Source organism: Eucyclogobius newberryi, unplaced genomic scaffold (genome assembly GCF_026437365.1).
Source record: "Eucyclogobius newberryi isolate DKJ021-1_F unplaced genomic scaffold, fEucNew1.0.hap1 SCAF_20, whole genome shotgun sequence".
Taxonomy (NCBI): Eukaryota; Metazoa; Chordata; class Actinopteri; order Gobiiformes; family Gobiidae; genus Eucyclogobius; species Eucyclogobius newberryi.
The window spans coordinates 14,166,113-14,192,595 of record NW_027315835.1 but is presented as its reverse complement, the minus strand read 5'-3'; the positions used below and the strand labels follow the sequence as shown (position 1 = coordinate 14,192,595).

General features: G+C 41.0%; 3 protein-coding genes and 1 long non-coding RNA gene across 4 annotated transcripts; 1 reads left to right on the top strand and 3 right to left on the bottom strand.

Annotated features, from left to right (window-relative positions):
• Positions 1-28: 28 nt before the first annotated feature.
• plcd3b (phospholipase C, delta 3b) lies at positions 29-10,627 on the top strand. The gene is made up of 16 exons (XM_072456387.1): positions 29-313; positions 2,224-2,279; positions 2,517-2,628; positions 4,118-4,346; positions 4,503-4,632; positions 5,503-5,728; positions 6,679-6,880; positions 6,962-7,106; positions 7,180-7,332; positions 7,532-7,663; positions 7,740-7,893; positions 8,239-8,355; positions 8,732-8,910; positions 9,410-9,545; positions 9,844-9,993; positions 10,464-10,627. Exons 1-16 carry the CDS (start codon positions 226-228, stop codon positions 10,610-10,612), a joined length of 2,358 nt encoding a protein of 785 aa, XP_072312488.1. The 5' UTR covers positions 29-225; the 3' UTR covers positions 10,613-10,627.
• A 1,500-nt stretch (positions 10,628-12,127) lies between these two features.
• On the bottom strand, positions 12,128-17,844 carry ghdc (GH3 domain containing). Its single transcript, XM_072456207.1, has 11 exons — positions 17,639-17,844; positions 17,178-17,465; positions 16,177-16,373; positions 15,749-15,943; positions 15,056-15,175; positions 14,258-14,555; positions 13,452-13,641; positions 13,287-13,358; positions 13,063-13,196; positions 12,553-12,641; positions 12,128-12,473 (listed from the first exon to the last, which is right to left on the bottom strand). Exons 1-11 carry the CDS (start codon positions 17,721-17,723, stop codon positions 12,252-12,254), a joined length of 1,890 nt encoding a protein of 629 aa, XP_072312308.1. The 5' UTR covers positions 17,724-17,844; the 3' UTR covers positions 12,128-12,251.
• Positions 17,845-18,020: 176 nt separating this feature from the next.
• On the bottom strand, positions 18,021-18,587 carry LOC140369009 (uncharacterized). The gene is made up of 3 exons (XR_011928215.1): positions 18,468-18,587; positions 18,225-18,247; positions 18,021-18,157 (listed from the first exon to the last, which is right to left on the bottom strand). It is a non-coding gene; the product is annotated as an uncharacterized lncRNA (long non-coding RNA).
• A 217-nt stretch (positions 18,588-18,804) lies between these two features.
• Positions 18,805-26,376, bottom strand: LOC140369517 (FERM domain-containing protein 6-like). Its single transcript, XM_072456883.1, has 11 exons — positions 26,300-26,376; positions 25,583-25,673; positions 25,358-25,437; positions 25,196-25,254; positions 24,397-24,583; positions 21,604-21,759; positions 21,460-21,525; positions 21,111-21,179; positions 20,338-20,512; positions 18,972-19,109; positions 18,805-18,812 (listed from the first exon to the last, which is right to left on the bottom strand). Exons 1-11 carry the CDS (start codon positions 26,369-26,371, stop codon positions 18,805-18,807), a joined length of 1,101 nt encoding a protein of 366 aa, XP_072312984.1. The 5' UTR covers positions 26,372-26,376.
• Between the last annotated feature and the right edge of the window lie 107 nt (positions 26,377-26,483).

Below are 26,483 nucleotides of genomic sequence, written 5' to 3'. Positions count from 1 at the left end.
AAGGCCCGGGTCGGATACACGCTGGGTTGTCTCTGTTGGTCTTGTGGCTGTGCGTAAATCTCTGACATCAGCTGGAGGAGGTTTGGCGTCTAGAATAAAAGCCAGGGTCCCTACAGTCGGGGCTCTGCGGGGACCTCATGCGCTAGTGCGGCTCAGCAGACCAGACCTGAGCCTGCATGGTCATCAGCGGCCCCTGCGCTCCAAGCAAACACACAATCAGGAATAATGCTGGGAAGTAAAAAGAAAGCGGCATCAGCCCTTAAAGACAAAGCCGGGACGTCCCAGAAGGCCATTGACCCTCTACGAAACCTGGGTGAGTTTTTGCAGAGATGGGGCCCGGAGAGACTCATTATAGCGTGGGGCCCCAATGGGAGCTCTTGAGTTCAGTCCCGTTATCTTCCCCGCCCCCTCGCTCCACTTTTGTCCTCTCTGATACGGCTGTGAGCGACCGACGCCAAGTGTTTGAGCTCCATCCAGACTGAAAATGCATTCCCGTTTATTGTGAGGCGGTCAGGTTGCTTTAGATATGACCATGACGCAACCAATCAAAGGAATGGAGCTTTAATTGAGTGGATTGATTTGGTGTATATACTGCAGACCTATTCATTTCTGGCTACAGCTTACCATACTCCTGGGAAAATAGCCTATTCTAATCCAAGTGAGGCTGCAATTAACGAATACTTATGCGCCTTCTCTGTCGGTGGTCCCAGACTCTGGAACAACCTGCCCCCCACATGCGCACCATCACAGACTTTAGCCTTTTAAAGGCTTAAAATGTATTTATTCAGACTGGCTTTTAACACTGTAATGTAGTGACACTTTATTTTGTCAAGTTTGTTTTTAACTTTTTTGTTGTGAAGCATTTTGGTCACTTTGAGTGTTGTATAGGGCTCTATGAATAAAAGTTGAGTGATTGCTTGACCCACTATTCGATTTATCCAGCAATTATTATTTTGATTAATCAATTAGTTGTATAGATAGCAAATGGCCTGTGAATAGAGATTTGTTGGCTGAAGTGATGCCACTTGAGGACATAATATTAATCGAGTTTTCTTGTTGACAAAAAAGGTTTTTCCTGTGTAATTTTAATGAAATTATTGCTTTTTCAGTGCAGCAAAATCTATTTTAATAGCAAAATGCATACTCTGAAACCAGTGCATGGTCCAGATAGGCCCAAGGATCATTCAATCACTAAATCAGTTGACAATTTTCTCAATTTTATTTGCAATTAAGAAGTTATCTTGTTTTAGCTTTAAATTCAAGTTTGTATGGTAGTTTGGGTTAGGAACAACATATGTATCGCCAGAACAATTTGTTTGCAGTTTATTTTAAATGCCAAACTGAAACAGTGTGCCACTCACATGGGTTTTCTTAATGAAAGTGTTTAGTTAAGTTAATGAGATGGTTCCTTGTGGTTCCTCTGAACACTTTGATCTGTTTTGGGCTCTAAACCTTGTCATCAACGGCAAAACCCCACCCGGCTCTTCCTCTCAAAATATGAAGTGGATCTGGAGCTGGCTTCTCAGCCACTTTATCCTGTTTCAGACCTGTGTGTGTCTGACCTGTGTGTGTGTGTGTGTGTGTGTGTGTGTGTCTAACATGTGTGTGTCTGACCTGTGTGTGTCTGACCTGTGTGTGTGTGTGTGTGTGTGTCTAACATGTGTGTGTTTGACCTGTGTGTGTCTGACATGTGTGTGTCTGACCTGTGTGTGTGTGTCTAACATGTGTGTGTGTCTGACCTGTGTGTGTGTCTGACCTGTGTGTGTCTGACCTGTGTGTGTCTGACCTGTGTGTGTCTGACCTGTGTGTGTGTGTGTCTAACATGTGTGTGTTTGACCTGTGTGTGTCTGACATGTGTGTGTCTGACCTGTGTGTGTGTCTAACATGTGTGTGTGTCTAACATGTGTGTGTCTGACCTGTGTGTGTGTCTGACCTGTGTGTGTCTGACCTGTGTGTGTGTCTAACATGTGTGTGTGTCTAACATGTGTGTGTGTCTAACATGTGTGTGTGTCTGACCTGTGTGTGTCTGACCTGTGTGTGTGTCTAACATGTGTGTGTGTCTAACATGTGTGTGTGTCTAACATGTGTGTGTCTGACCTGTGTGTGTGTCTAACTTGTGTGTGTCTGACCTGTGTGTGTGTGTGTGTCTGACCTGTGTGTGTCTGACCTGTGTGTGTGTGTGTGTGTGTCTAACATGTGTGTGTCTGACCTGTGTGTGTCCAGGAGTCCAGGAAGATGAAGATGTGAAGCACATGTTACAGGGATCTAATTTGGTCAAGGTAACTGAGATTGTCAGGTGCACTTCCAGTACATGTTCATATGTTACATATTTACTGTATTCGCACATTCAGTCACATTTTACGAACCTACTGCTAATAACAGAATGTGACGTCATGTACAAGCCCTAATGAAACATTTTGCACGTACATGTTGATTTCCACACTGAGCCTTCTGGTTTCAAGCGATCCATATTTGATCAAGAGAAAGTGTGATTATTGAAAGTATGTATGTGTCAGGTGCGGTCGCCTCGCTGGCAGAAGCACAGGAGTCTCCGGCTGCTGGAGGACGGGGTCACGGTGTGGTGTCAGTCCCATAAAACCTCGAGCCGAGCCAAAGAGCAGAAGTCATGTGAGTGTCCAACAGGATTAACTGTGTGAGGTCCCAGCCTCAAAATCTTCCAAATTAGAATTTCTCTGGTTCTGGTTTTAGAAAGTGCACAGGAGGGAGGACTGGGTGTGTAAAGAAAAGCTGCTCGTGCACAGCCGCCTTGGGTTCATATTTGATTACAGAGGTAGAGTGGCTATTTCCAGCACGCGAGTCCTGAGTGATGGGTTTGAATAGTTAGATTATAGGAGATGCTGCAGGGAGTGCCCATTACAGCTGTGGTTAGCTATACTGGGCAGATGTCACTGTGATGTGGCTTACCGGCCCCTGTTCCCTTTATATTCTGCAAGTTTACAGACTTTGTTCTTCATACACACCACTAAATCTAAAAATAAACAGTGCATCTGAAAATAAGCCCCACTCTTTACATTTTAGGTTTCTGTTTTTGCACAGAAAACAACAAGAACAGATACAGTCACATACAACAATTAGCATTAAACATCTGCTATTATCCCGTTATTAATGTTGATTTCATGGCCTGTTACAACTTGGCTATGGTCACAAACAAAAATGTTAACGTTAAAATAAAGGAGAGCTGTAATTAACAGAAAGCACCCAAACAAGGGCTACTTACACAAACCAGGGGTAACACAAGTGCAGTTGAACTATGAAAACAAAAGGTTGGCAAACAAAACTAGGTCAGTACTGAATGCGAGTGTCTCAAAAGCAGAATTCCTTGCGATAGGCCAGGTGCACGAGGAGCCGAGCCTCATCCCAGAACGTGAGTGAATGAATGGGTGATCGGGCCGGTCACCAACCGCACCTGTAACACCCTCAAGCACACGACACCAGGCATAAGGGTTTGCATAGATAGAACTACACCTCAGCCACAGGCAAATCTAGACATTTCACCATCTCCATCAGGTCAATTAAAAAAGGTATGTAATACACACCTATTATATTAATTACTGCCTTATATGGGGTAGAGTGTTTAAATTCTGATCAAGCTCCCAATTGTAAGGTGTTAATGGTGAAATAATGTGTGAGTGTTTTAATTCGCAGGAATGTTAAAGGGTAAATTAAAAGAATGCAAAGTTGGTTAAAATAAAAGGGCTATTTACAACGGGTAACTTAAGTGCAGTGTAACTAAGAAAACAAATTATATAAAACAACTGGTTGACAAACAAAAAAAAAGTACTGACTATGAGTCATTAAATGCTGCAAGTGGAGACATCAAATTGGCTGGGCATGGATGTGTCCCACTAATCATTGGGCAAGGAAGCAGCTGATCAATTATGATTATGTCCAAAGAGTAGTCCTCCAATCCTCCAATGAGGGCTCAGCAGCCAGGCACTTAGGAGGAAAAACACAAGGTTTTCAATTCACACACAAATTTAAGCAACGTATTATACTAGAGAAATAGCTGAAGTGTTGGGGCTGTAACATGTAACAAGGACATTTACATGTTTATATATATTGGCTCTGCTCTTTATAGTTTTTTCTTATTCTCTAGTCTCTGTCATGGAGGTTGAGTGTGTTCGTGAAGGCTGTCAATCTGAAGTCCTGCGTCGCATGGTTGGATCTGTCCCTGAAAATTGCTGCCTAACAGTGGTTTTCAAAGGGCCGCGCAAAAGTCTGGACCTGCTGTGTGCCAGTCCCGAGGAGGCACAGCGCTGGGCTCGGGGCATTCGCACTCTGCAAGAACGAGTGGACAACATGACGCAGAAGGAGAAACTTGACCAATATCCTTTATAACTTGTGTGGTAATCTCATGAGATCGCAAATGGTTAACTGTTGTTGAACTATTTGAGCCCTATGTATTTTTAATTCTTATATGAGTAAACGTTTATGATGACATGGCCACGCAATAAATATGTTTCCTTAACACCAAAGTTCAGCTGGATCTATGCTTACTTGAATAGAGCTGACCAGAACCATGACGACAAGATGAGCTATAACGAAGTGCAAAACCTACTGCAGATGATCAACATCGACCTCAATGAACAGTACGCACGCAGCCTCTTTCAGGTGTTCACTTACACTCTTTCGGGTGTTCTGACTCAGACTCTCTCAGGTGTCCTCTCTCAGACTCTTTCAGTTGTCCTCTATCTGTCTCTTTCAGGCACCCTCTCTTATACTCTTTCAGGTGTCCTCTCTCAGACTCTCTCAGGTATCCTTTCCCAGGCTCTCTCATGTGTCCTCTCTCAGACTCTTTCAGTTGTCCTCTCTCAGGCTCTTTCAGGTATTCTATATCCGGCTCTTTCAGGCACCCTCTCTTATACTCTTTCAGGTGTCCTCTCTCAGACTCTTTCAGACTCTCTCAGTTGTCTTTTCTCAGGCTCTTTCAGGTGTCTTCTCTCAGACTCTCTTAGGTGGCCTTTCTCAGGTTCTTTCAGGTGTCCTCTCTCAGGTTCTGTCAGGTGTCCTCTCTCAGACTCTTTCAGGTGTCCTCTCTTAGACTCTTTTAGGTGTCCTCTCTTAGACTCTTTTAGGTGTCCTCTCTCAGGCTCTTTCAGGTGTCTTCTCTCAGACTCTCTTAGGTGTCCTCTCTCAGGTTCTGTCAGATGTCCTCTCTCAGGTTCTGTCAGGTGTCCTCTCTCAGACTCTTTCAGGTGTCCTCTCTTAGACTCTTTTAGGTGTCCTCTCTCAGGCTCTTTCAGGTGTCCTCTCTCAGACTCTTTTAGGTGTCCTTTCTCAGGCTCTTTCAGGTGTCCTTTCTCAGGCTCTTTCAGGTGTCCTTTCTCAGGCTCTTTCAGGTATCCTTTCACAGGCTCTTTCAGGTGTCCTCTCTCAGACTCCTTCGGCTGTCCTTTCTCAGGCTCTTTCAGGTGTTATGCATGTGGCTCTTTGAGGGTTCCTCCCTCTAGCCCTGATGTGAGTATTGTTTGTGGTCCGCAGGAGTGTGACCATTCAGCTGACGGGCGTCTGGACCATGGGGAGATTGAGATCTTCTGCCGGGAGCTGCTCAGGAGACCAGAGCTGGATGCAGTCTTCCTTCAGTACTCTGCAAACGACTGTGTGCTCTCTACTGTGGACCTCAGAGAGTTCCTCCGCGACCAGGAAGAGGACGCCTCTGTGACCCACGCTCAGAGCCTCATCCTCACCTACGAGCTCAACCCCTGGGGTATGACATGAGAACATGTGCACCAGGCAATTTAAACACATGATGGTAAAGTCATGATAATGGAAAATATGTATAAAGCACTCTCACTAACTTGAATCCTTTGTCATCCAAACAATTCTTGTGAAATACAGCAAATACAGTTCTTATAGTTTTTCAGTACATACACTATAAACATCACGATGAGTTGATTTAGAAACGCAAGCAAGTATTTCTCTTGTAACATTCATGGTAACAACTTTCAGATTTAAGTACACAGGGCCACTGCAAGCCATTTGGGCGCCCTAAACAGAAATACTCAGAGGGGCCCCCATGCCCCCAACTCAGTTTGAAGGTGTACACAATACATATGGGTTTGATGTCTGTAATACAACCTTAAGGTGACTATTTATTAAGTTATTATTATTTTTTGTATTTAAATATTGCATAGATCACAAAAAGTGCAATCCCGGGGCTCTCAACCAAGACGTTTTCAACAAAAATGATTAGATTTTCTGGTGCAATTTAGAATATTATTAGCAACTTTATTATGAGGCCCCCCACAGTCCCTACATCTCCTTGCTCCGCCCCCGCTGTAGCGTCACTCGAAGCCCTTCATATGGAGAGAGAGAGGCGACACTTGGGTCCTTGTTTCAATTGATAAAAACTAAAGACTGATTAGGCTCTCGGTTTAATTATAAAAGAACAGTGCAGCTGCAGCACAAATAGCCTATGTCATTCAGTCCAAACTACTGGGTCAGGTTGATGCCCTAAGGAGCACTTAGGCCCCAAAATCTGCTCAAAACGGTTCTAAACATTTCACCACAAGAGGGCGCTCTTTAACCATTAAACAAGCATCTCTCCATTGTCAAAGGGGATATTCACAACTGTACCTTTTGCTTTGTTTTGTTGGAATGCACTTATATATAATAATAATATATATAGCTTAGTAAAACATGTTTTTGCTGTGGCAGCTCAGAAGAACCAGTTCATGACGCCCAATGGCTTCACCATGTACATGCTGTCCAAAGAGAACTGTGTGTTTGACCCGGCCCACGTCAGAATTTATCAAGACATGAACCACCCTCTGTCTCACTATTTCATCTCCTCCTCACACAACACTTACCTCACCAAGGACCAGCTGACAGGGGACAGCAGCACAGAGCCTTACATTCGGTCAGTTATAGACATTTGTGGCAGCACTTTAATATGTCTGTCTAGACTATCATAAATAATGAAATCGTTGGTGTTCAACAGAGCTTTAAACCAAGGCTGTCGTTGTGTGGAGCTGGACTGTTGGGATGGAGAGAAGGGAGAGCCAGTTATCTACCACGGACACACGCTGACCTCCAAAGTGTCCTTTGAGGAAGTTATTGAAACTATTAATGAATATGCCTTCAAAGTGAGTGGCCCACATTAGCAACAATCCTTATTCATACATGCATATAACAGAACGTTCCCCTGTGTGCACACAGGCCTCGCCTTACCCTCTCATCCTGTCTCTGGAGAACCACTGCAGTGTGGAGCAGCAGACTGTCATGGCCCGACACCTACGTACCATCCTGGGAGACAAACTGCTCTCAAAGCCCATCAAGGGCTGGGACACCTGCTATTTACCCTCTCCTGAGGTAACTGTCCACACACAACATGGTCCACACGGATGTAACATGGTCAGTAATAGTCATAATGATGTAACTGTTGATTGTAAAAAATAACCCATCAGGAAATCATACAGAATTCATAGATCTTGGCCTCTTCATTTTACCGGAGTGGACACCACGGTTATTTCTGTTCACACATTAATGTTTTTTACCTTTTGCTCTCCAGGATCTTAAAGGGAAAGTCTTGATAAAGGGTAAAAGGGAGAGCTCAGGAGAGGACCACTACAGTGACTTCAGCTCTTCAGATGAAGAGAGTCAGAGGGAGGCTAGGCCTAAAACACAGAAAGTAGAGCGGAAGGTAAGTCAGTGTTGGGTACGGCGCGACCTGGTGTGACTTGTAGAATACCACATCATGTATTTGTGTGTGACCTCAGCCAGGAGCATCCAAACTGAGTCCCGACCTGTCGGAGCTGGTGCTGTACACTCGCAGTGTTCCTTTTAAAGGTTTTGAACTAGCGGCCAGAGACCCAGAGAGTCACGTGTCGTCCTTCTCCGAGAGCGATGCACTAAAGCTCATCAAAGAAACAGGTCTGACACGTTAGAATCTACCTTAAAGATGCACTGTGGAGAAACATGAACACTCCATGCCTAGAATATTCTACGATATGGCATTAAACGGATCTATCTCCATATAGACAAGCAGGTGGCTTTACTGGTCAGATCTGTGGAGAGGTGACCCTGCTCACAATAAGAATGCACGTTTTTCAAGGTTCTTTTGATCAATAAACATACAAAAGGAAGTAAACATTAGATACATTAGTTTAATGCCATTCTGTGGAACATTTCAGGCAAACATTAGCATCTCCATGGAGACAAGCAGGTAACAGACCTGTAAAATAAGATCATGTAGAAGTCATATTAACTCTTTTACAGGGATGCTGTTTGTCCGCCACAACAGTCACCAGCTCAGCAGAATCTACCCTTCAGGCCAGCGCCTCCAGTCGTCCAACTACAACCCTCAGGACATGTGGAACGGAGGCTGTCACATGGGTCAGCAAAATACATCTGATGAACATCTTACTATCATTTATATTCAGACCTGTCACGCTGACCAATTTTGAAGTGCGTTTTATTGCTACACTTTTCCCCCCAGAAAGTTTTGTGAAAAATTAATGGGAAACTCACTACAACCCTTTTCTAAATAAACCAAGATGTAAATAAGCTGTTTAATACTTATCTACAAAGATTGATGGTTATGGACATGTTAATTATTTGACCTTCTACAGCTACATCTGATAAATGTTGACTCCAAAATAATATTGTTCACCTCACATTGATTGAAATCCATATAATGCTCATTGTGCCAGGCCTATGTGTATATGTGCTGTATCTTGGTGTATGACATGATTGTGTGTGTGTTTTGTAGTGGCTCTAAACTTCCAGACTCCTGGTGAGCAGATGGACCTGAACCGCGGCAGGTTTCTCCAGAATGGTCAGTGCGGCTACATCCTAAAGCCCCCGTTCATGAGCAGCTCGGACACCACCTTTAACCCTGAGAATGTGGGTGGCGGCCCAGGCCACAAACCACTGCTGCTCACTGTCCGGGTAAGACCTGTGGATCAGGCAGTAACGCGGTGTGTAACAACTGAGGATGGAGGACTTTATCGATCCACAAGGGAAATGACTTGGATGCAGTAGCTCAAAAATACTATAAGAAAACAATTCCTGATAAAAATGAGGAAACGGAATGGTAATAGAATCCTGAAAAAATAGATAAATGGAGCTCAACAGTTCTGCCCACTTAGAAGTGTAAGTGCATTTCCCAAAAAATCAAGTATTACAAGTTTAAAGGCACGACAGTGCAGCTATGTGATAATTAATGTCGATAATGCAGTTGTTCGCAGTTCAAAAAACAACATTTAAAATTCAAATCTCGCTAAATGTTTCATATCTTAACAGTTTATGCAGTCTCAGAAACCAATTTAGTATTAAAATAAAGGTCTTGTGGTCATTAAATAAGGCAAATAAGGGATGAATACATAAATATATGTACCGATTGGTACATTATGTTGTGTAAAATATTCACTTTGTGTTTTTACTCCAGATTATTTCAGCTCAACAACTGCCTAAACCAGAATGGGACAAGCCGACTTCTATAGTCGACCCGCATGTGTGGGTGGAAATCTACGGCGTTCCAATCGACAACGATAAGAAAAAGACACATTATGTTGAGAATAACGGTATGTACTGGTCAAGCTTCAGTAGTTCTCATTGCATTTTAGCTTTAAGACTTGAAAATGTACAATGAAATGTAAAATTTGTCATCCAAATCCTATTCTAGTCAGTAAATTATACCAACACATAATAATCGCCTATTTTGGTTTATTGGTTCGGCATGTACTTATCTGCTTTGAAGGTAATATGTAATAAGTAGGTAAAAGGTTGTGGAAAATACATCTCGTTTTCAATAACAGATAAATGATAATAATAATTGATAGTTAGTTTGCAGTAAATTAAACTTTCCAAACATTGCTCCAGGTTTTAATCCTCGCTGGGACTGCACCTTCAACTTCACGGTTCATGCCCCGGACTTGGCCTTGGTTCGATTCATGGTGGAGGACCACGATTACACTTCAGCCAATGACTTCTTAGGACAGTACACGCTGCCCTTCACCAGTCTGCGCACAGGTTTGTGTCAAAGCTGCAAAATTAAGTCAAATGATGAATAAAATGGCCTAAATTCAGAATTGTAATCTTGTTTATCAGGCTGGTATCACACTCTTCTTGGCTTGTGATACATTGTCCGTGATATAGACCTGGTTTGGTCCTCTTTTAGCCTGGGTTTAGTCCTGGTTTACTCCGGGGTTTAAGGTGTTGAAGTGTATACAGCATTACCTACTTGTTGTAGATTTTTAGAAGTGTTTTAAAGGTATTTTAGGATTATTGTCGAAAAGGATTCAAAGCTAGTCGTCTGAACACTGTATTGTCTGTAGAAAAAGAACATTTTACTTCATTAAGTCATCTAAAAAGTAACAAAAACATTAAAACAAATAGAGACCTACAAACTAAACTGAATTCAAAAGATTTTAACTAAGAATTACAGTTTTCGTCAGTGGATGAAAAACAATAAAATAGCTTAACATCTTCATTTCCACCAGGTTACCGACATGTGCGCCTGCTGAAGTTGGACGGCTCCAGTCTGTCCCCCGCCTCCCTCTTCATTCACGCTAAAATCTCTCCGTGCACCAGCAGCAGCATCAGGAGCCCCCGCCGATCCCCCGCCAAGAGCGCAGCCGCCAAACCCTGAAGGACTTCAAACAGTCTGTACCTGACTCCAGAACACACGCAGCGCCTACATTACACCCTTCTCCAATACTTAATATACAGAGAACCAGTCTGGATCCCAGTCTAACTTATCATATCACCAAAGAAGATATCAACACGGTCTATGCACGTTTTACAGTAATAACACGGCTGGTGGCAGTTTAATTCAGATTTTACTAATTAGAACATGGCATGGTGCACTTTGACGGTTATCATTGGATGAATAGTTGAATACATTGGAACATGTATTTAATTTATTTGAATAAGATATAAACTATGAAGCCTGACTCAGGTCATATCAGTTGGATCCTGCTTTAAACTTGAAGAGCATGTCACATATTTCAGTACAAAAGGTACAATCGCAGCATTAGAAAGATCAAAGCATGATATATTCTGTATTCAAAAGCTAAGCAGGCTTGTCTCAAACCCTGGACCAAGCTCATTGCCCAGTAAAGCAAACCGTTAATATCAAAGGCAGCTTTAGATAGTCAGTGGTTTACATTTTGTATTATCCGTCTAAAGTTTAAAAAAATATTTGCTGGTTTGAACTTTTTAACTTTACATATTTGTCTTGTCAAGTCCCTCACCCTTTAATGAGCTGCTGTGTCCAGCCATTTTAGAGCTTTTTTTTTAGAACGTCATCAGCATGAAGTAGCAGCTCCTTGCTGGAGGGAGTCTCCCTCTTTTATAAACTCAGCACTTATGCTGCAACTAACTCCTATTTTTCTATTTCATTATTGTTTTTTAACCATAGCATTTCTCTATTTCATTATTTTCTTAATCTAACGATACCAACTTTTGTACTAACATTTGTTGTAGTTGGTTTGTTTCAATCAATATATTATAGATTGCTAATTATTAACTATTATAATGTGGAAAGTATAAAAAATGTAAAAGTCTAGCAATGAAATAATATAAGCAGTATTTTATTAACTTGTTTGTGAGGTCTAAAACACTTAAATAATTGGTTTAACAGAAAGAAGACGTCACACTGGTAACAGCCACAGTATAACTGCATTTCTGCTAAAGTTTGTTTTGAAATGATTTTGTTTTGCCGTGTAATGCCATATCTGAATTACTGTATGAAGAGTTGTACATGAAGTTGGTTATGGAACATACGATTAAGGAAGTAAAATGTACAAGATATTTAAAAGAACCATCTGTGACATTGTTTTATTTAATGTTTTATTAATAAGTTTGAAATGAAGACAATCAATAGTGTATATTTAAGAATATACTTTCACCCCTATCATGGGTAAGAATTGTACCCATATAAATACTTTTACTGTTGTATTAGTCCTGTCATATTATGGACCTTGTCATCTGTTGATGAGTCTGCACTTTATATTTTCCAAATAAATATGACCTTCACTCATCACATGTGACTTCTGTCTATTATTTCTTCTACTTTAGGCACTTTCATTGGGGTCGATGGTGCAGTTTTTTGCCAAAAGATAAAACCAATTCAGCCGCACCAAAACAGAGACTGAAATAACCCATAAATACAAGTTAAATGTATTATAAAATAAGCTTTAAGCATCATCTTCAATGTATCTTAATTGCCGTTTTACAAATAATCAGTCAGTGCTCATCACAGTTTGTGTAAACTTCCAGAAAAGGTTTTAGGGAAGAGTTTTGCCCAAAAGAAAGTCAGCATATTCTTTCCTCCGTAGAACCCTGTGCATTTTGAAGGTGTTCCGCGTCGTCTTGGAAAAGGACATCATTTCCTTGGCGAGTTGGTTGAAGGCTCCAGGTGCCACCAGCTGCACCCGCATTGGTCCAATACTTCCTTTGATCCGGAAAGATTTGTACACAGCAGAGTCCTGTTGCAGACAAATGTCCAGCTTCAAACAGGGAAAGAAAAAATTAAAGTATTAAAAATGATGGTATGAAAATACAATAAATGCAACTGAAATATTTCACCTTGTAGCGCTGTTCTTCTGTGAGGTTTCTGACTCCTTTGAGCTCCAAAAACACTTGGTAATGAGGATCTGAGCCGCCACTGGAGTCACCTACAAACATATTAGAGATGCATTCATCAAAGATCTATTATAATAAAAATAATAATGCAGTAGATACTCAAGGTGGTGCAAGGGGAATTATCCATTATTCACGTCTGTAGCCACTACACCTTAGGTTACATTAGATTATACTGAAAATAATGCTTAGGAAAAATGTGTTATGATACAAAAAAATTATGTAATGGGGATGGGATTTATGTCTTATCCCACTGCGCTGGGCCCGGCCTTCACACAAAGTTAATGGCCCTTTCACAAATGGGCTTTTCTCTCTTGCACTAAACCCTCCCACTCGATCAGCCCTGTTGTATTTCAATAGTGCGGTGTAGTGAGTAATGCACAAGGCACCACAGCAACAAAAACCTGGAATCAAACCACCAACCAAACTAAATGCTCAGAGGAAAAGTGTGTTTACCCATAATCCCACTCTCAGCACAGCAGTAGTCCACCAGCTGAGCCCCAGGCCACTGAGAGAGAGCCTTCTTTAAAGCTCCAAGAAACAATTGCTCAGACACTTTCTCCCCTCGAACGTTCAGCATCTGACCGCGCCTGACACACACAAACAAACAGGAAGAGAAGGAAAATATAGATGTATAGATTTAGATACACGGTTAAAAACACTGCAGGGGCGTCTCATACCTGTACTGAAACTCAATGATCGGGCACTGGTTATGGAATCCAACGACCTGCACAATATCCCCAATGCGGTATCTGTGACAATGTAGAAGTGAAACACGGTCAATCCTTAAATCTACGTTTGTTTGATTGTTTAAGTAAGATCCTTTGTTTAAAATGTTCTCTGACCTGAAGAGTCCCGAGGCGTTTGTGATGACCAGCTCATAGTTGTGCCCCTGCTTCACCTCCTGCATTAACAGAGTTTGTGGGTCGTCCTGCTCCAGACTGTTCTCAGGGAGGAACTCGCAGAACATGGAGCGCGGGCACAGGAGGTAGCGTCGCCTGGGCTCCTCGGGCCACAGGTTCACCCCGATGAGGCCTGCACCAGAGTTCAACCACACATTGAGTTCAAGGCGGTCAAGAGAAATAGACATGCCATGTACTGTCAATTGATGTTACATAAATAAAATGTATTATTGATGAACACGAGAAATTGTTTATTCTCATTTGACATTATTCTTTTAATAATGTCTTTGTTTTGTTGTTTTGTTTATCTGAGGCCACCCAGTTCACAGTAAGAATGTGGTTTTCAAGGTGTGTCTTAAGTCAATAAATGATTAATGCAAAATAGTCCAAGTTTAATGCCACGTACGTGTCATCCATCACTCATTAGCCCGTTTGACAGAAGTACATGTGAACCCTCATCAGCTTTCAGAATGATGAAAGTAAGTATTAAATCTCTTGTTAATGTCATAATGAGTGACTTTGAGCTCAAGCATAACCACACATTAAAATGTTCCATATAATATAATCACCAGTGAATCTTTGTTTTTCTAATCTAAAATGTAGAGTCGAACATTTTGAATGTGTGAATGTATTTTACAGTAATGACACCGTTGACAAGGCCTCAACATTCAACAATAATTTTGCCCATTTCTATTTAAAAATGCCAATGGGATTATTGGAAGTCATCTGAAACCAAGCAGTTCTAGTACCTTCTGTAGCAGCGTAAAAGGGCGAGTAGAAAGGCACTCCTTGGCAGTAGCTCTCTCGCAGCATCTCTCCATAGATCTGATTGGAGCCAGAGTCCACCGCCAGCACCAGGTTAAGGTTGGGCCAGAGGCGCTTTGCAATGCCCCTGAAACCGTCCTGGAGCTCTGCCTGGATCTGGGACGCCCTCTTTGGGTCCGGCTTCATTAGAGCCTCCAGCCTGGACCGGACTTTGGGTTCTAGAGCCAGAGCCTTGCTGACTGTCCCGCGCTCTATGTCCTCCACCATCTCCTGCCAGCGCTCCTACAGGAACGCCAGGAGGAGTTAGTCTGCTAATCCACAGTTCATCAGGCAAAAATGAGGTTATTTTGGTCGGAGTCACATCTCGGATTTAGGATTCCTCAAAAATACCCTTAATGCCCAATAAGCATTTAAAAACAAATATTGAATCAATAATTGTATTATTATAAACAATATTATCAAACAAACAGAAATGTGAGGTTTAATCAGTGTGAAATGTCTGTAAAATGAATCACAGAAGGGCAGATATATCACCTTACACTATTTTATGAACATTTACAACATTGTTTTTTACATTTCAATTACAAATCAACTCTTTTTGTTGCTTTTTTCTTTTAAACTATAAACTATATACTCAATATTCAAATTTTGCATATTTTCAAAACATCATTCACAATATTATCCAAATTTAGATATATGTCCCACCTCTATTGTAACCAAAGATGAACAAAAATGTAATAACTAAAATAATTGTGGAAAATAGTGTATTAAAGTGAGTTTACCTGTAATGCAACAAAGCCGTAAAAGATTGTGGAGGCAAAGTTGGACTCCAGAGTTCCCACGGTGGGGTCTTTCAAAGCAAAGAGAAGGTGGAGGTACAGCGTGTCTTTCTCACTGGGAACCTGCCATACAAAATGTGAAATGTGACATCATCCTTTTGTAATGAGCTCGTATGTTGTCATTGAACTATAAACAGCAACAATACAACTAAAAATCCAAGTCATATATCAACGATATTGTGATATTTTGGACTCTCCATGGGTCTCATTAAGTGTTGGCACGGAAATAGAAAATGACAAAAACAACAAGCTGAATATATACAGCCCTGTCCACAAACACCTGTGCCTGTGTGAGCTTTCGAGGATGGAAAAATCTGTGTTCAGAAAGATTAGATTGTCACTTGGATGTGTGAGTTTGAGGAAGTTTGTGTTTTTGTCTGGACATGCAATTTTAGTCAGAATTCCATAACCGAGACCCCTGAGGAGTCTTTTGTGCAATTATAAGTCATATTCTGACCTATTATGGCTAAGTTAGCATTTAATAACAGGTATTTCTTATTGTTTGCTACAATAAATAGGAAGAAAACATGTATGTGAGGACTATATATGATAACTACATTGTCTGTTGCGTTTGCTATAATTATGGACTTATATCTCTCGAATGGCCTGTACAAGACATTACAGAGTGATGTTTGCCTCAAAAGCAGGAGCAGGAGTTGTATACAGATTGAGCATGTGTCGAGAGGAGGCGGGTGTTGAGGAGTTTGGACCAATAGGGAGACCGGCGTCTGACTGACGCAGGGTGGGAGTGTAGAACAACTTGGTGGTTCGCTGGAGGCTTTCTGTGGCTGGGAATGCTTTTCTCATGGCGTCCAAACACACGGTCACTCCCTGGAGAAAGAAACAGGATTAATTAACGATTATGTTTTTCTAAAGCTGAGAACTAAAAGGAAGACCAAAGGATATAAATACAAGTAGAAATAACAACATACATTTTCCATTACTACTCTATTAGACAATCAAATTATGTGTGATACTGCCTTGTCCAAACTATCAATTTATGAGGTTAAAGACAACTTAAACTGTCATAAGTTTAACAAAACTAAAACTGTAATTGGACTTACTTGTAGGAAGAACTCTGTGTTGGTGTCCTTGGTGCTGAGGAGCATGGCACTCGCCCCCGACGTCCCAGAAGTCATAGCCAAAATGAGGGGCTTCTCAGAGATGATGACCTTGTCCTCTCCAGCTGCAATCCTCTGTATAAGCTCCCTGTAGTGCTCATATGTGGTGATGGGGTGACGGGCGCGGAAATCAGCAGCGTCTGAGGAGTACAGATAATTCAAAAGGTCAACAGTAAACGTGTTACAGTTTGCTGAAGTCATTTTTCAGCTCAATGATCACTTAAAACAAATGGAACAGGATTGCAAACTGTCTAGCATCTAATTGGAAGAAACACAAAAAGGCTTGATTCAAACTCTGTTCAATGATGTGAGTGAGGTCTTCTGGTCTACCACTGCCCACATGATTGAATGTCATAGAAAAATCTGTACAATTTAGGGCATATTTCCTAAAAATGATAAAATAAAAAACATATTTTTCTATATTTGAATAGTGCATGTCACTGTCAATGCTGTCATTCTTACTACAACTTTAGCAGAGTTGGGTAGAATAGCCAACGTTTGTACGACAGAGTAACCTTGCTTCAAAGTAACATTACTCAATTAGAAGTAAAAAAATATATTTTATATATAATATGTAAATTATATCAGAAGGAGCTGCATTTAAAGAAAACAGAATTCATCATTTAATATTAAACTTTTGTCACTTGTAGACTCACAGTGGGTAGTACAATTTTAGCTCATTTGTTAGTGACTCAAATTGAAAGAAACTGAGCTGAGTATTACACCCACCTCTGGATATCGATCAGATTTCTCACACACTATTATTATTATTATTATTATATAGTTATAACATGTCATTAATCATAGAGCCTAAAATTTGCCCATTATTTCTTGAATACAGGCGCTGCATTTGACTTGGTTCTACTTTGACTTTAGCAGCCTGACCCTGACACTCCTCACACATTTTCTACAAATATGAATCACAGCTTACACTTTTTTCTCACCTTTCATTGACACAAAGTCGTACTGTCTTCCATAATATGTGTCTCCGTGTTTGCGCAGGCGCCTGAGCAGCGTGTCCTCCTGAACCTGCTTCACATTGCGCGTGTCCTCCTCCAGTTTTCTCCTCTGTCTCCGGCCCAGGAAGCCCACAACCTTCAGGGCCAGATACTGACTCATCACACTCCCCAGGGGCCGCATTTCGGTCCCAAACTTGGAGCCGACCCCCTTGAAAATCAGCGCAATCCCGCCGGCCGTGGAGCTCAAGACGAGAGCCGCAACAAGAGACGAGACTGGAGTTACACAAGACGTAGCGTGTGTTAGCCACAAGAGGGCGCTGTTTGTCAATATTTCATTTGATTTGATTACATGTGACAAGCTTGTACAGTACAGCGTCAAATCTCTCATGCAATATGTCTAATTAAACGCTAATATTTCGGTTGTATAGAGTATTTGTTGTACTTACTTTGACCCTGTCCCGCAATGGCAATCGCAAAAGATGTAACAGCGCAACAAAGAGTCAAAACGGCATAAAACCAATTCAGCGCCATCCCAAACAAGCTCAAGAACGGCAGCAGTAAGTTTATTTTCTCACATAATGAATCAAATGCTTAATTACTTAAATTATACGATAAAACGCTTGAGAAGTAACTATTACAGTCGTAACCATGGTTTGGTGTGGTTTGGTAGTCTACTTCCGTGTTTTGTTCACATCTAACTTCACTGATTGGCTGATGGAAGGTGACGTAGACATTGTATTCAAATTAAAGTACAAATGCATTACTTATTGGTAACATACACGGTTTATTTTTGTATTGAGCTAAATAAAATAAAAACTTGTTGTGAGACCTAGTTTCATTATTAAGATGATTGATAACCAAAATTGAATGGTCTTTTAATTTGAATAAAAATAGATTCATGTTGGACCATCTCCTTGTTCGTCTTAGTCCACAGAAATTCCAATATCAGGTCTTCTCTTTAAAAGCTGCAAAACAAAAAATCACGTCACGTTTTTCCTCACAAAAATACATAAAAAGTATTTGTGCACCAACCTGCTTCATTTCCATAGTGACAGCTAAAACAAAATCAAACAGATGATGATCAGAACTTGGAATACTACAGCCTAATGTCAGATTAATAATATAATTGTAGAGTTCATTAAAAAAAAAAAAAAAAAAAAAAAAAAAAAAAAACATCTACAGAGCGTTCAATTGTGTTTGTAACTGTTGTATAGCCAAACTGTATAAATAAAGGATTCATAATGATAGTAATATGAATAATGACCTAGACCTAACCTGTCCAATCCGATGCGGGCACCACAAAAGGTCCATCCACAGAGACACCGAAAAACAGCTCAGACAGCCACAAAACATCATCTGGACTATCAACAAAAACCTCCTGTGACTCCTGCACACTTACGTCCTCTGCAAAGATAAAGAGCAAAATAGCACATAGTGGTTGTGACCAAGTTTGATATAAAAAAGTAAAGCAAAACATTATTATTCCACAGAACCCTACATACATACATATATCATTTTATTTTTGTTTTCAAGCAACTACAACAAGATTTTTGCAGCTATTTGCAGAATGATTTGGCATCATTCATATGCCAGATGCCCTTCCTGATACAACTCACTGGTCTGGCACAAGGACAACCAATAAACTAGTGACGTGGTAAGATCAGACTTTTTCTCTCCTCAATTAACTTAAAGTCTGCCTTATTTGTGGGCAAAAATAACAGTACAGGTGTTTTAGTAGTTATTATTTCAACATACTTCTGTCTGAGGAACAGAACACACCTTCACAGTTCGGTTCTTCCTCACATGTGGTCGTTTCCAGTTCAATGGATCCGTCCGTCGTGGAAGATGTTGAACAGCGAAGTTTCTGCATCAGGAGAGTCATGTCACAGATGTAAGCCTCCTTGTACAAACGACAAGCTGAACAGAAAAAGAATGATTCTGTAAGTATAACTGCATTGGGATGACTACATCATTTAGTTAGTTAACAATTTTGTATGTTGTATTAATGAAATGCTGTGCTTTTAAACGGGAGCTGCTCAATCCAATTCCAATCAGGATTTTGAGCTTTTGTGACTGAAGTTAAACTCTGGCCTTATCTTATAATGCTTCAAATACATAGAATCTTAAAGGGTACAATCAGTCCAATTATAATGACCTTAACTCAGGGGTCATGTATTTTCTGCTACACGCCTGCATCAAGTCTTTGTGGGTTCCTACTGCGAGCTTCTTGGGATTCCTTGTTTGCTAAAATAATTTCTGACCTCTTCAATCCACATCCTGGCCATATATCTATTAAACAAATACATAACTAGACAATTATGTTATTCATTTCTAGTTTGAAAAAAAATACTACTCAATTTCCTGCACTACCAACCAAAATAAACCACATGTTTTCCCTTTAAATGCCTCATATGAAACTAATGAAACACACTTAACATTATACTCTAAACTATTTTTGAAGCATTGTTGGGAAGAAATTGAATACATACAGTACCAAAATGACGTATTCAGGATACACATTTTGATTTGGTTGTAATTCCGAATACAATTACTTTTCTAAATCGGAGAAATACAATACGGTATTTGAGCACATAATTTAAGCATCAAACTTAGTGAGAAAAATAGAAAATACAGTTATTATAGAGAATGCATCTGTGTTTTTCCTTCTCTAATTTGTGATAAAAGATAACTTATAATTAAACTCATTGCAAACAGTGAAACAAAAACAAAAAGCTGTTAATAGCTCTATAATATAATGCAACACAACATGAAAGTATTCCAAGTATTCAGACTATAGTACTCTGATTGGACCATCAAATACATTTTATTGCAGATAATCAGTCTTCTCTAACTAAATAAATTCTCAAAGTATTCTTCCCATCACTATTTATAAGTTTATAAGTAAAGCCCTGTAATGGACATTCAGCTTTGTAGCACCCTCTTGTGACAGGTCAGGCCCACTCCATCTGCACAGCTCGCTGATGTCTGGAAACAGAGTGGTATGTTTGTGACTTTACACTTTCTTGCTCTAAACCCAGCCAATTAAAGCCTTATTTAAATAGTTATTTTTTTGTCTTTTCCTCCTGTTTGACACGGCTTGTCTTTCCTTGCATGTTCCCATGTGTTTTGCCCCCCTGCTGCTGACCCTGGATCTGCTCCATCTGTCGGACGTGGCTCAGTGCGTCCCTGACAGAGATGGTGAAGTGATGGCTGTCTCGGAGGTGCTTCAGGAGGAGTTTGCAGTGGAGGGCAGACTGAGAGTAAAACACCAGCTTGGGCAGACACAGGGAGCCCACTGCATGGATCTCAAACCTGCAGCTCTGGAGACAGAGAAATGGGTTGTTTAAAATACAAATTCGTATAAATAAATACTACAGAGATGTAACGACTTTACATTTTGTTGTGATTTTTGGGCTCACAGCATTAGAATAACTGGCTGAATTTAGAGACAAGAAAAGTTTATGTTTCCTTTTCTGGTAAAGGGTCTGCCACCGGTCTCTATGGAGATGGTATTGCTTAATGTTCCACAATATGGTATTAAACTTGTATTTGCAGTATTCAATTACAGGTGTTTTTATTGCAAACAAATGTAAAAAACCAACAACAAAACTTTGAAAAGCCTGCATTCTTTCTGTGAGTGGTGTCGCCTCTCCACAGATCTGACCCGTAACATGGCCGGCTTATCTCTACTACCATACGTTGGAACCTAGCAGGAGAGCAAGAACGTCTCCATGGCGGTGGGTGGTTCGAATCCCGCTCTCGACATAAATATCCTTGGTGGAGCGGTCAGGATGGCGGTTCGCTTCTCCCGCAGGTGAATACGAACATTGTGTCCTTGGGCAAGACACTTAGCTCGGCTCGCCCCCTGGTGGGTGAACGTGTGTGTGAATGGGTGACCTTGAAAGCAGCGAGGCTCACCTGGAAAGAGACGTGCTCCAAATGTGTCCACGTAAACTCATGCAACAGACACTGCCTCCCCCCCACGTCCTGGTCAAGAAACAGGTCCAGTGTTAACAGAAAATACACATCCACACCCAAATTATGTTATTATGGACTAGTTTGTGAAAGTTAGCGCAATAGAAAGCAAGATTGAACAATACGTTGCTCTTGGCTCACTGCTAAATATTGTAAAATTTTGGGATATATCAGGTAACACAAGTATTTTAAGTCATCACAGCACAAAAAAAACAAAGCAGCTTCAGTAATATACAGTAATTCTTGATATAACAAGTATGTCAGCTTGGTTATGGTATCGTTTATAGCTTACCTGATAGAGGCAGACTCCATTTGGCCCAACACCAAACATGATGGAGAATTTCTGCTCCTTCTTTCCCTGCATAATCGTTTCAGGATATTTCAAGCTCTCAAATGATCACTATCTTACAGGAAAGTTCAAAATGCACGTCTCTACCCGTTTCATTGTGTACACAGTAACTGGCACATCCTCCACTGCGTTGGCCAGCTTCACAAACTCCAAAACAGCCGCTCTCTGTGATACTCCTCTCAGCTCCTCGTGTAACTTCGGGCTGTGCTGAAGCAGGTAGTCTCTTCCTCTTCTTTTTATGAGCTTGGAACAAACAAGACGGGAAATAAGCGATATCCAGATCTCACATAATTGCGGAAAGTACACACAGACACAGAGAGACACAGAGAGAGACAGAGAGAGACAGAGAGAGAGACAAACAGAGAGAAACAGAGAGACACAGAGAGACACAGAGAGACACAGAGAGAGACAGAGACACAGAGAGAGAGACAAACAGAGAGACACAGAGAGACAGACACAGACACACAGACAGACAGTTTAGAGTAATATATTTTGTGATAATGCAAAATCCTTCATTCTGTTGGTTGATCTATGGCAAATATTAGGTCTTTCGCGTACCACCAGATCCAAACCAGGCCTTAAAGGACTATTCTAGGTCTAAACTAGGGCTAAACAAGGTATAAAACAGGACTATACTACAAATGTGGATTCAAGTTACTCTAAATTCAGAAAATAATTGAATAATTGTTGTTGAGCACCTGAAAGAGCTCAATTTGAGAAACCCTCATCTATGGCATGTTTTTTTACTTGGCAAATAATCACGGTATAATGCACGTTCTCAAACACCACATTCCCTCAAGGCTGAAGTGCTTCTGCCCAGGGCCGGCCCAGCCTATAAGCGAACTAAGCAGCCGCGTAGGGCCCCGAGGCTTTAATAGGGCCCCCAATCTGGCAACCCGTTTTATGCGAAGTGCAAGCGCAGCGTGCGCCACTAGTGTAGTAGCGCTGCTGGCGCGGCAGCGCACACAGCGGTAACATATAACGCACAAACCGCATTTATTTGTAATGACAATCTGGCAACCGAGACACCAAACCTGCGCTGATTGGGCAACTTCAATGTGCGCGAGGAGCTCGAGAGCAAAACATAAACATAACAGAACGTGGTCCCTGCGTGGTCCTCATGTCCAGAGGAATATATCCCCGCGATGCCGAAAAACGAAAGAAGAAACTTCTTGACGATGTAAAGAAACTGCAAACTCAACAACACTCTCCAGGTATTGAACTTATCTTACAAAGAGACGGTTAATGCTGCTGTTTGAAACAACACGATTCTGTCACGTTAGTTCGCTCAGGCTGGAGGCGACGAGAGCTCTGCACCGCGCTTAATAATATGTCTGAATGAAAGATAAGAAGCTTCACATTTACACCAGCCCCGTAGTGTGAGCTGCAGGTGAGGCCGGTGAGGGGCCTCTATGGTCCAGGACACTAGAGGCGGAGATCCGGTCCGGACGAGCGCCGTCTCGTCCAGAACCTCTGACGTGAGACTTTGGAGTGAACAGTGTGCGGCCCCTGTCCCGGGCCCCTGTCCCGGGCCCCTGTCCCGGGCCCCTGTGCAGCCTCAGTCAGAGATGAGCGGGTTTGAGTTTGCGTCCCCTCTCTCTCACATCTCCATGTGTGAGATCAATCGTGACTCGTGATGTCTGTTTTACTTTGACTTCTTAACGTGCAATGAGAGGAATGTAAAGGTTTAAGCATGTAAGGTCCATCAGCCAATCACATCGCAGCATTGTTTCATGCAGGAGTGTGTGATGTTCAGATCAGAACAAACTTTTATATTGTAATTCACTTTTAATAGAGCAATAAAACATTTCAATTTATTTAAAAAGCATCATTAGACTATTTGTTATAAATTATAATAAACTGATAGTGAAAAATAACCAGACATATTATGATTACGTCTGTTATAGAATAATACTATATATTTTTATACAAAAGTGGCAAAGTTGCAGAAACGCAGTCGCTTCACTATAGCGAGGTTTGGACCTTCACTTCTAGTTCTGTTCATTCTCTGGGAATAACATGTTTGCACTGTTTTATCAGTGTTAATTGTTAATCAAGCAATGCTTATGCCATTTGTTTCATTTAATATAACTTGTTTTGTCACTTTGGCAAGAAGGAACAGTTGGGAGCAGTAAAAGATAAATTAGTAAGGATAACTATTACTTTTACACTTTCAGTTAAAATGAATCAGTTTGACCATAATTATTTTTCATTGCCAATATTGTATTGAGTAATTAAGTACACTAATGTATTAATAACTGGCTTTAGTCATTTTCTCCTGGCACAGTTTCATCACATCATCATTTTATAGCATTACAACCTCAACATTTTACTCTTACTTTAGCCGGCTGGACCACATTAAAATGCAGCAGAAGACCCAAAAAAGGTCTGAAAATCTCCCCCAGACCCCCCCTGTTCATTAATTTAAACTGCTAATGTGCTAATGTGGCTGTAGACCCTTAACGCCCACAAATATGCCCAAAAACATATCTGGGACGTGTGTTATTTGTACAGGGAGTAGAGGTGATGTCAGCGGAATACCAAGTTGCATTGTGGGATTTAAGTTATCAATATTTGAGCTTGTGATGTGCTGAGAATAAACTAACTGTCAAACAGATGCCCTGGAGTTTTGGTGCGCTTTGTTAGCGTTGAAGAAAGTTCCCATATGTGAATTGTTCACTGACAATGGCAATAAAACTGATTCTGATGACGTGGTGAGGGGCCCCCAAAAATGTTTTCGCTTAGGGCCCCCTGAAGGCTTGGGCAGGCCCTGCTTCTGCCCATGGACACAACGGCACGAAGCGCTCATCACCGCACTGCCAATCTCGTCACATCCTTGGTAATAAACTAAACTTGATCTGGATTATGTACTCGTTTTACCCAAGAGGGGAAATAATCTTCAGGAAGAAAGTAATGTTTGTGTTTTCCTTGGATCTCCAGATCTCCGACTTCAGCCTGGAGCGCATGGGATGCCAGCTGGAAGAAGACGGCCTCCTGTTGGCGGCTCTGTGAACGCAGCACCTTCTGTCGCAGAGCGGTGAAGTAAAGCTGTAACTCCCGCCCGTTTCTGAAAATATATCAAATCAATCAACACTGGGCCGCTAAAGCTGTGTTTGTTTTGAAATATTACATTTGTTTAGGCACGGGTCCATTTGGAGTTTCTGAAAGATGTGCTGTGTCGTGAGCCAAGGAGGTAATAAGACAATAAAGGAATTTGTGTGTTCATTATTCATGTTTAGGCCAATGAAAATACAAAGAGTTGATGAGTTCTTTCTTTGACTTAAAGCGTGTGGGAAATACAGAGATGGGAGAAGTAGGTTACAAATGTTCTTTAGTATCTGTACACTATTAATACAGGAGAAATGTACGGTTTCAAAACAGCTACGCGTTCACATTTGCAATTACACCACATCAAAATTAAGACTGATTTGGCGTTGGACCTTTAACTAAACCTGGACTAGACTAATTCAGGACTAGAATAGCGCCAAATCCAGTCTACATCAGGACTAAACTGGGCTTGTACCAGGACAAAACCAAAATGTGCAAGTTTGTTCTTCAAAGAGTGGATTAGAGTGGTTCAACAGCAGAACTTCTGACGGAGTATGAAGTGTCCAAACTCAAAAGAAGCTTGTTCTTATCGCCACTTGTGCCTCGTCTGACCGCTGGAGACTAAACTTACTGTATCAGTCGGCCACAGTCCACATAATACTGAACCCGCAGAAATAAGATGGATGAGCCCTGAAATAATGTCAATCCAGATCAGATTTGATGTAAATATTGGGTTGTTTGTGAAATTGAATAGTAAAATGTGGTAAAATTCTAAAAAGAATAATTGACTCACCACATTTGACGCTTTTCTCCAACTTTTCCCTAAATACTTTACTAACTTCTGCTCCAAATCAATGAAGAGGTATTCATTTTCTGAAAGCAGAGACACTTGCTGCTGTGTAAGTGACACAAATGTTGTTTTCTTTGGTCAATATTAGATTCCTTAGATTCCCCAGTAGATTAAACCAAAACATTTACCTTCACCCTCCCTCTCTTTAAGCCTGGTCTCCCCTCTCACCTTTAAGAATGGCCAGGCCAAAGATCTGTAATCCACTGATGTCCAGCTGCTCCAGTACTTCATCCAAAATGTCCTGACCATGACTTTTTAACTGAATACGCACAAAAATATCTCTGTACAGATAATAGGCTGCAAGGTTTCAATGCTTATCTGAAGACAGAATCATGTTTTTGACAGAGACCGTGAAACTAAGAGCACATTCACCATTGGGACCAAAACAGGACTAAACCCAAATCTAAACCTGGACTTGATCAGGACTAAAACAGGACCAGACCAAGTTGTACATCATTACTGAAATGGGCTCAATGTCGTACCAAATAACAAGTGTAAACAAACCCCTAGTTTAATCCTAATTAAGTCCAGGATTACTTTAGAATTTAGTCTCAGTTTAGTCCCAATTGTGATGTGGACTATGGGCAAAAGTGAGCGCACACTTAAACAAACAGATTTAATTTACATTGCTTGAAAATATGCAGCTATACCAAATATACTGGGTCACAAAATTGGTTGTGAAAAGGACATTCATTTGATAAATTATTGAATTATTCAATGACAGTTGTGGGTCTTTCTCTCTTAAAAGTTGCGCCTCACAGGGTCAGATGCACTTTTTTTAGCCAAAAAGTCCAAATGAACACACTTTCCAAACTGCACCGGATATTTACAATAACAAAAGTCGTAATCCACTATCAATCTTTATTATAAAAATCTTCTACTCACCCCAAAGCTACAGTCCAGGCGCCGCTTATTGGGCAGAAGAACACACACTTGTTTTGCCTTAGACTTCATCATGCCGTTTGCCTCAAGGATTCTCAGCCCTTGTACTCACTAGTGTCCTCCTACAGAGGGCAAAAGCAAGCCTACCTTTTATTACTAAAGCATTGCTGAATTAAATAAAGACATC